Here is a 10,819-nt window from a genome sequence, read left to right on the forward strand (position 1 = left end):
TACTTATAAATAAAAGATTAATCTCTATGGCCAAGGAACGAACTTAAAGTAATCATGATCTGAGTTAAATAATTCACCGTATTTTTTTCTTCGGTTTAAAACACTAAGCTTTTTACCGGAACAAAGATGTATACTTTAATCAATCAAAAATCGTCTGTAAGAAGATATTATAAAAATTAAGTCACGCCTTATAACTATATATCAATGCAAAAACTTCATTCACTAAAATAATCTGGTTAAATTTCAAAATGAAAGTATACAGTCAATTTTTCATTGCATGCTTAACCGTCAGGAGAGCCAAGGTCGTCCCTAACAGTTACTTAATGTCCAACATCCCCCTTAAAGGGATGCACAAAAATAGTTTATATTTGGAATAGTGGACAACTGCAATAATTATGAAATTATATACATGATTTATGTTTACTAGACCTTAGAAAAATGCCTGCCTACGACCTATGAATTGGTCTAACAAACAATACAAAATAATCTACCACGAGTTTGGATCAAGGATCAATTTCCATTTGTTTCTAATGTTGGTTGAGCGTTTGCAACCATGAATACACATCGTTGGTGAAATTTTCACCCGATATATATACTGTTCTTATTGTGAGAAAGAGTAAAAAGAAAAAGGACAGTGCTAACACTATCCACTGTACATGGCAACCACCTAAGTATAAATTTTCACAACCCGAATCCTCTGGGGGATGTTGAATAAAGGGAAAACGGTAGAAAGGAAAATAAATATGGAAACCTGGTGAAAAGAAGTCCAAATGATTACAGAAGAGTTGTAGAACTCCTCCATCTAATTCCTGTTACCAGAGCCAAGGCTCTCATAGAACAAAATGTACCCATGATCTGTATTACTTGAATATTCCTGTGATGATCCAAAGAACGTCTGCACAGCAGATTCGTCAATCATCTCTACATTTTCGTCATCAAAAAATAACCAGTGGTTATGGCTTTTCACAAGACTGACATAATGCCCATGGTTGGGCCCACTCCCAACATGGACAACTACCGCAAATAGAGAATACTCTATATCTGCATCTTCAACAGTGTTACTCAACTTCAGCTCCAGGGGAAAAACAACCCGATATGACAACTTCTTGTAGCGGCCAAGCTGCTCCATGTACTTAAAACGCTTAAGATGGATGACCAAGATGTGAGGTGGTTTCTTTATCTTCATCCTCTTCTGAGCTTCTTGCAAACTAACCCCATAAAAAAGATTACATCTCGGTACGGACATGAAAAACAAGAAAACAGACTGCACATATTTCACTCACTAAACTGAAAACCAACAAATCTCACTCAAATAACAATCAATGAATGGAGAAGTGAACATAGCATCGTTTGCTTTTTTAAAATTGTAGTATTGGTTCATAAACATGAATTTCATTTTTTTTATAAAAAGATGGAATTTCCACAAAACAAAATAAGATATTTAAGCTTTTTAAGATGTGTTTGATCACAAACTATTTCACTCCAGTTACAAGAGGTAGAAGATGCACTCTAGAAACTTGAGGAAAAACTGTTAGAAATGATCTTGATCCAAAAGATTTTCTGAAAATTTGGTTTTCAACATAAAAAATGACATGACAAATCCACACAGACAATTAAATCTAGTGGGACAAGACTCGATTGCTGTTGCCCTTACTAAATAAACAAGCAGCAGATTAGTTCAGCTATACACATGATTCAAAACGGTTGAACAGGTAACTACAGAAACAAATTGTGCCAAAAAGCCGTATACCTGCAGCATTTGTCACAAAAGAACTTGTCTTCAGCGTTCAGTGTCTCAGTGGAACTGAAATTTTTCAAACAGCTTGTAATTGAGCTGTTCTGCTCAATATCAAGACTCAAGTCTAAAAATGTTTCATCTCTAGCTGTCACTGTTTCACATTGCAAGCACCTTGTCTCATTGGTGAGTATTCCCTGGTCAGACCAAGTTACAACAATAAAATTCCACAAAAATAGAAGTAAAATATATTGTATCACTAGAGTGCAGAGGAAGATCAACCACACCCTCTCCCCACAATAAAAATAAATAAAGTACGAGTGAAATTACTATTTTGCACATTGTTTAGTAATAAAGTTAATCTGTAATAAATTAATAGTGTAATAGAATCTACGAAAATGCACAGGTTTCTCTTATAATTTACATAGAAGCCAATATGAATGGATTATCCATAAATTTAAGAAACCTAAACTAGCAAACAACAATTCATGTGCACTTTAAAAGAGATGTAATTGACTGATTAAATAGAAAGTTAGCTATTTATGGTCCCCTCTCATGCAGTAGGAAACATGCTAAAAAATATAAACATTGAATTGACAAAGCAAGTCACCTGAAAATTTTTGTGTACCCAAGTAACTAAGGGCTCTTTGTGAACACCATTAGCTTGACCATTCTTGGGGCCATTAGCGGCCTTTTCAGAAGGTGGTGAGGTCTCCTGATCAGCAGTTTTTGCAGCTTGGCTCTCTTTCTCAAGAATGTCAACAAGTTCATTCAGCAAAAAGTTCAAAAATTCATGGGCATCCTACCATAAAAAGATCCACAATAAAAATGTTGTCTGCTAAAAAACTTTAACAAGAGCCCTTATGCAATCAATGAAGCAGAGTTTAACAGAGAATAACAATCAAGAAATAAAAAATACCCTTATACGCACACGAGTTTGGTAACATTTATAATAAACAACCTCATTCAAAAATAACAAATTGTCATTGTACAAACTCAGTTAAAGCCATTTCCAAAGATGAACACTGAACATGAGTCACAAGATAATTTACTCAAAAGAGAAGGGGGGAAAACTAATAAGACAATGCACTGATACACAGTAAAAGCATCACTAGACATAATAAAGCAATGATACAATATGCCAAAGTCAAAAGAGTTGTTGCCAAAGTAATGGTATTATATGCTTCCAACAGGATATATAATAGGAATCCAATTTGAAGTGTACATGTTCCAGTTAAAGTATATAAAAAAGGCCCAAAAATGTACAAGCAACATGAACATTTCAAATTAATTTTATTACAAACAGTTCAAAAGAATTTCCTGTTTATTAAAAGATGTTCATACCAAGTTCAAGAGCACAAATTGTAAACCTGAAAATTTGGTCCAAACCAAACTAGACGAGATGCATTACAAAGGTAACACTAATCTAACTCTTGATCTGCCAACATGACAACTGATAATATACCTCAACAAGGCCAGCGAGAAATCTTTAATACATACAGTAGCATCTCTAGCTAGGATTCATGTTTAAATAAGCTGCAACTTATAGGAAAGGGCATGTGCATAAGATGCCGATAAGCATGACATACTTTCATAAGCACGGAGAAAAATAAAAACATAGAAAACTTTGTTTGTGACCATGATAAAAATTAACCTCCTTATTGTAATACAAACATTACTGTCAAAAGAAATTTAAAGGTTTTCTAGAATAATTGCCTTTCTACACATGAAGCTCATTCTTGACAGTTTAAACACATACCTGGTGCATATAGCTACGGAAGAGTTCATTCTGTTTTTTCAGCCTCTGTACAAATCGTTTGGGAGCAACAACACCAGTTTTTTTCTTCTGGGAACTTATCTACACCAAAAGAAATAAATAAGTTACATTTACAGCCAGGAGAGAAATAAACAGGCATGCAAATGCCACTAAAATTAAATGGTCATTTGATTCACAAAAATAATTGGAAAATATTATTCAAGACATACAAAATGAAGATACTTACTAAAAACACACTACAAATATCTTGAAGCAAGTTCTTGAGCATCATAGGAAATGGGTATCTAAGTGCCCATTAAATAGACATGTAAATGACTATTAAATAGACATTTGAGACAATTAGACAAATAATTTGAGACAATTTCTCAGATAAAAGTAATAGCATTCATATTCGAAGATACTTTAATGTTAAATTTAGATAATCTATGTCAATTCCATATTTCTCCGAAAAAGAGCGACATGAAACAATACAAAGCTAACAACAAATGTCAGCTACCTATATATATTTTATACATTATAGGCAGGAAGTCCTGTTTGATAAACTTCAACCGATCAATACAATCACAGTATGCTTTGCAAGGAAGAACTGAACTGAACCACAAAATGAACAAATATGCATTTCTCTATGTTACAAGCACAAATTTCATCAGCATAGCAAAAGTCCTTCCACATATGGTTAAGAAAATGAAATCTATAAAGAACAGCAAGTGCATAAGATCATGAAAATAATATTTTACATTAAATGGAGACTAAGAATTCATCCAAGTTTCCTCAGAGCTGTCTATTGAATGGTCAATGTCATTTGGTAGCCAATGTTACTAGAGAAAGCAAGGTCACAAATCCAAAACTAAAGATGACAAGATCCACAATGAGGCATTCAAAGAAAAAAAATGTACTTTGATTCATATGATCAAATAAATGAAGAATCGAACAAATCTAGGAAATCTAGAGCTCCTTCTATAAAAGTCCATGCCAAGCAATACAGCCACAATTAGTGAAGACGGTACAACTTTCAAATGGTGAATATCGCTTGACCAACCAAATATAAACAAGCTTGGGGGGCATCCAGTATGAAATGCCAAAAAATTACAAACTACAGACTGATTACCTGAGAAAACAAATCCGCCAAGCACGTCAAAAGATTTTCCTCCCCATCCAGTATGCTTTTGTTATTTCCATAATACTCCAGTAATTGTTCACGAAAAGGAACACAAAAGTATAGTGCCTGTACAAGGAGGCAGAACAAGAAACTTGTTAGCAAAAGAACCTAAAAACCATGGCGAAAAATAGCAAACCGACAATCTTCAAGTAAGTTCTCCAGACACTTCAAGTGCCGTTACTGATATTTTATATATGGCAGACATATCGAGTGCAACCAGCCAACAATTTTTAAATTGACGTTTACGCCAAAAGAAACGCTGATGATAAAATTGAATGAAACGTATAAAAGATTGAACAGTATATCCAACTTTTAATTTTAACAAAACTATGAATTATAACAAAAATCCAGTGCTTGAAGAGTCCACTGAACAGATCAACAGAGCGTCCAAAACACTGATATGCATTAAAGCACTAAATTCTCCTGACAATACACTCGAAATTGCAATAAAAACAACTCTAACAGAACAGAGAATCCACCACTAGAAACCAGAACAAAAAGCAAAGATGCAGTAAAGATTGGAGTATCGATGGAACGCGAAAAAAATAGAACGAAAAACGAAAAATCGTAAATCAGATTGAAGACCTGCAAGACGCTGTTGCAGTAACAAGTGTTGCCGAAATTCTCAAGGCCGAAGTAACGCTCTCCTTCGGGGAATTGGTCGCCAAGAGCCTTCTCAAGCTTGGAGCCCGCAGCACCCATGACCGCGTCAACCGATCAGAAACTCAGATTGCTATGCGATTCAACTCGGTGATTCGCACCATGAAATGCTGAATGACCGTTTGGATCGCTAGGGTTTATCGCAGAAAGAACCTCTTTCTGGTTTCAGGTTTTCTCTATAGATATGATAGCAAGAAATGAAACAAGGGTTTCCCGTGAGAGAGAAAGAAAACGAAGAAGGACGAAATGCTGATGAAAATTTAAGGAGGAGTTGAGGAAAATTAAATAAAGAAATAACGGATTTGTTCTAAAACATTATATGTCTCTGTATCCTTGACAAAAGAAAACTAAATTTTCGTGTAATTGAAATTTATCTCAAACATCTCAATTCAAAGAAAAGTCAATAAATATGACTATCGTTAAAGAAAATAAACACACAAACTATCACTCTTTTATTTGAGGTAAAAGTTTTTATGATAATTAATTAATCTGTAAATATCCGACATGTTACATATAAATTTTGTAACAACAATTTAAGAAGATAATTTATGAATACAAGAATAAACTATTTGTTTGGTTCGTAAAAATATACTTAAATGGCATGTTTAATGTACACTTTTTTTTATGAACTTTAATTTATACACTAACACTTCTTGAATATCTATTGTTTTTAATGAAAAAAATTGCTTCAAACACGTGAGTGAAATGCCCTTTAGAAAAGTTTGTGCTTAATAATCGATTTTATTTATCATACATTATTTTGAACAATCGAGAAATGTGCACCATTCTTGGAGGAAATTCATTCATAAGTAAACAAAACGAAAAGAAGAAAAGCCATAAAAAAATTTGTATCTATGTTGATTGTCTACAATCCTTTTGAAAGTGATTCTTTGTTTTTGCGCAAATAAAGTTTTAAGTTTGTGGTTGCACAAATAAACTTCATTGAAAAGAAGGAGAAAATAAATATGAGAATGACAACAAAACTTAAAACACAATAAATCAGTTTGATTTTAGCTGGACTCTTAATAATGACATCATTTATATTTTTTATTCCTTAAAAAATAAAAACAAAGCTCGTATAAAAAGGAAGCATTAAAGAAATATGATAAAAAGAAAATTGTACACCATTCAACTTGGTGGAATTTATTTGAAACTATGCTGACTTAAAATGATGTGATGTAAGAAATATAAAAATAAAAATGAGCGAACATGGAATTTTCAATTATGTTTTTTTATTAACAAAAAATAATATATATTTGTGTTTTAAGAAAGGGATTGAAGTGCATTTGAGGCTATTTTAAAGGCCGGATGAGCTCCCTAATAATCTTCTCATCATTTGAGTTATGTCATCTGCTCTTTTTTCTTTTTGTTCAAGTCATGTTTGTCAAATAATCTTGTAATAAAAATTATTAATTAGAATTAATTACCTCACCTACTCTGTCAAACATTTATTTATAAATATTATAATCAATTTACCACTAGGTGATCCACTAATTACTAATAAATGACTTTCATTATTTCTATTAATTTCTCATCAATAGTTGTTATTACTCAGATTAATTATTAATTAATGGTTGTTCTAGACCAGTTGATCATTTTCTCCCATGGTTGATCGTCCAACCCTTGGCTCACCAGGTGACCATACAGTACAAATTTTATAAAAAATAATTACAAAGCATTTGGTTGTTTAAATACTAGAGCTGTCAAAACGGGTAATCCAGCTCGATCAGGCTCGGTCCACCACGGGTTGATCACTTATTGAGTCAACCCAACCCGGCTCACTTATTAGTGAGGTGAAAAAATTTGAACCCAGCTCAACCCACCACGGGTTGGTGGGTTAAACGGGTTGGTTCACTAGCTCATTTAATTATAAGTTTTTCTTAAAATTATAATTTTTTTATTCAAATATAAATAAATATCACTCTAAAATGATCTTAAACTCCAAACAATTCAAAATAAAAAAATATATCATAGAATCCAAGCGTAATTCACAACCATGTACAAAAGGCGAACAAATAAGTTTTTAATATTGATAATTTTTGTATCACTTTGTCCATTTATAATATTAGAGTCTTGAATAGATAAATCTATAATATTTTTCCCTCTTGAAACATCTTCTTCTTTATCACCATCTACAATATAATAAAAAAAATGCTAACTAATAATATTGAAACACAAAATAATAAATAATTAAATTAAATTAGGTGGGTTGGTGAGCCAATCCGACTCACCGTGCTGAGCCGGGTTGAAAACTAATTCGCATAAAAAAATTACATTTTTTTCAAACCAAACTCGGCTCAAACCCGTGGTGAGTCGGGTTGACTCGTGGATTACAACCCATTTTGACAGCATTATTAAATACTATTACAAAATGACATATTTATGTTTATGAAAACAATAATAGATATTATACATTCAAATATAACAAAATTTTGTAATTATATGCTCATTTAGTAATTATACTATAAATTATGTCAAAGTTATTCTTAAAAAACATTCTAAAAATGACTTCATTTTACCAAAATTCATTCCATAAATCAATTTTATTAGATTTAAGACCAAAGAAATTGGAGTTATATCAGACAATGATATACTTCAAGAGATCTAAGTTTTATTATTGAGTCTCTCCTATCTGTTTGTTGTTACTTGTCACGTCCCATTTATTTCGGTGCTGAGTCACCTAGCTGCTTACATTAATGCACCGTGCCACATGTTCAGTGCATTAAAAATCCACTACCGAACTATGCATGCACGCCACTTGTCAATTTGGAAACTTCTGAAGTCAGTGGTGGGGTGCAGGTGTCGACTAGAGGGACGCTCGTCCGTCTGACAGTGGGATTGAACAAAAGTAAAATTTTCTGGAAAATCTCCCACTCTCTACGCGCACCTCCTCCCCTTCAAAACTCAGACTTTTCTTTTCTCCTCCATCTCTCTAGAACCCTTCCCCTTCTCTCTTCTGCAACTCACCATCCTCTTCTCCGATCACGTTTCAGAAAACGCAGAAACGTTCCCTGCACCGTGAGCTCCATCTTGAACCGAACAACTTCCAGTTCTGGTAAGTTTCCACTTGGACGCTCATTTCTGGAACTCTTGCAAACCGGATTCAGCTGCATGCAAGAGTGTAAACTAAGCCTTTTCGTTTTCTTTTGGTTAGTTTTAGTTGGAGAGCTTAAGAGAAAGGTTGAGAGAGTCTTAGTTGGACGAATCAAGATCACTCACTCTTAGAACGCACACTTCTAATCCGGGTAAGGGAAGCTTATTAAATTTAATTCCTAAGTAATATTGTGTTGTATGAATGTTCAGTGAAGTATATGCAATATACTGTATGCATGTTCTGTAAATTGTATGCAGTATGAGTTTTTGATATTGGATGTTGGTATATGATCAGGAATTTATGTATGGAAATGATGAAATGTTCTATGGTTTGATTAAATTGAAAAATGAGCTGTATGATGAGATGATGCATGAAAAAGTATGGATTTGTACTATGATATGAGCATTGTAATGTATGAAAATCTCTACGGTAAAATGTGTTTACTGTAAGTTGAGTTTGAAAATTGAAATTGTATGATAATGAACGTTCGTTATCGAAACGGTCTTTGACCGTTCGATATTCTCAGTAAATTATTTAAAATAGCAGAACCCCTTTCATTTGGAAAGGATTCTATTCGAGGACGAACGCCCTCTTATATATAGCTTTACGATTGAGCGTTCGGCCAAACGTAGACATCATGAGTGTTGTGTGAGAATTTGAGAAAAACCTGAAAATGTCCCTTTGAACTCTTAGTCAAATTATTAAAACATAAACTTTAAGTGTCTCATCCTACATAAATCCCAAATTTCTATGATTTTGAATCAGCAAATAGCCTCGACCTAAAAGCGTACGTCCTAAGTGGCGCTCGGTCTTAGACCGAACGCTCGTCCTAAAATTGTAAGTGATAAGTAGCGCTCGGTCCTATACCGAACGCCCGTTCTTTTCAGTTATTCTTGAATGAAGAGTTAAATAGCGTTCGTCCAATAGATTTATTAACGTTCGTCCAAGACTTCAGTGACGTTCGTCCAAAACTTCATTAAATGTCTATTTTCGCGCTCGGTCATCGACTGGCGGTTTGTCTCCTGAATTAAATCGTGCTCGGTTTATTTATCTAAACAAATTTGTGATGTATATATCCATTGGATTCGCTCTAGCGTTATTGAACTTAAATTATTCTAAGTATTTTCCAGATCGTACTAGAATCAGTTCATCTAACTGATTCAAGTTGTAATGAAGTCCGTCTAATAACCTGTGTTGGTTTTACTCTATTCGTTAATGAGCCTTTCTTGGTATTGTCTTAACGTTCGTCCTCTATTACAAAGAGGACTGGACGTTCGTTCTTTTATGAAAGTGGAACTAAGATTGAGAATGTGAATAAGAGGAAAGATTAAGATGTGCGAACGGTATAAGAGATGAAATTATGATTGTGAAATTTGAACGAGCGTTCCAAGGAGGAACGACTCTTGAATAGAGAATTGAGATTTGTAAAGTATGAACGTGGTAAGCTTAGATGGTGGTTCATCCTGATATTCCGTGAGTGCTCGTTCTCAAGTAGAGAGGAGTATGTCATGTGTGGGAATGGCAGGAGGTCTAGTCCATAACTGTAACTTGGACAGAACAGACTAACCTCAGGTGGTGACTGATGAGCATTCCAGTTAACTCACCTGGGTGCACGAACGCCTTAGCTACACAGGATTCATACAGTCCGGACAGTCGGTCTAGTATCAGGATTTGGATTGAATAAATGAATGAATTGATGTATGTATTGTGATTTATTTGACGTGTATTTAATATGTTATGAAATGTATGTTACTTGAATTAAATGCAATAAGCTTACCCTTGCGTTTTCATTGTGTTGTCTGTATATGTGTATCCGTCTTGTCCTTGCAATGATCATCCATGTGGATGTGAGCAGAGGGAGATGCTTCTCTGGAAGAAACGTTAGAGGAAGGTATCCTGGCGGAAGAAAATTTGGTAGATGTTGAAGTGAAGGCCGAACAATAGAACGTTCGGTTATATGTTAGTTTTAATAAGTTAGCGGGCTGCTTTAGAACGAGCGCCCTTTTGCTTTATGTAAATATTTGGACGTTTGGTATTTTATTTTTGTAAACCGTTCGTCCTTAAATATTAGTGAACGCTACATTTATGTTTATATGTAAGGCCGTTCGGCCACTTGCGAACCCTGCCTCTTTTATTGTAAGACTGTTTTGTTATATTAATACATGTGAATATTCTATTATATAGTTGCTGACTGTATAATTTTGGGATGTTACATTACTCTTTTGCTTTGTGTGATTTTGCTAGTTTGTCCAAGTTGCCTCTAAATATGTTAAGTGCTGTTTCGGATAAAATTCTTCCATGATTTTCTGCACAGATGAAACAAACTCTAAACTAAAAGCTTGACATGGTTAGATTGTCTTGAAAGAGTTAAAACATAACTCGAGACTCTCATTT

General features: G+C 34.0%; 1 protein-coding gene across 1 annotated transcript; it reads right to left on the bottom strand.

Annotated features, from left to right (window-relative positions):
• Nucleotides 1–497: 497 nt before the first annotated feature.
• On the bottom strand, nucleotides 498–5,613 carry LOC124821359 (ubiquitin carboxyl-terminal hydrolase 4). Its single transcript, XM_047293227.2, has 6 exons — nucleotides 5,257–5,613; nucleotides 4,621–4,737; nucleotides 3,495–3,593; nucleotides 2,346–2,537; nucleotides 1,751–1,932; nucleotides 498–1,208 (listed from the first exon to the last, which is right to left on the bottom strand). The coding sequence occupies exons 1-6, from the start codon at nucleotides 5,371–5,373 to the stop codon at nucleotides 803–805; spliced, it is 1,113 nt and encodes a 370-aa protein (XP_047149183.2). The 5' UTR covers nucleotides 5,374–5,613; the 3' UTR covers nucleotides 498–802.
• Between the last annotated feature and the right edge of the window lie 5,206 nt (nucleotides 5,614–10,819).

Source organism: Vigna umbellata, chromosome 1 (genome assembly GCF_029865625.1).
Source record: "Vigna umbellata cultivar VRB3 chromosome 1, Vumbellata_1.0, whole genome shotgun sequence".
NCBI classification, from domain to species: domain Eukaryota; kingdom Viridiplantae; phylum Streptophyta; class Magnoliopsida; order Fabales; family Fabaceae; genus Vigna; species Vigna umbellata.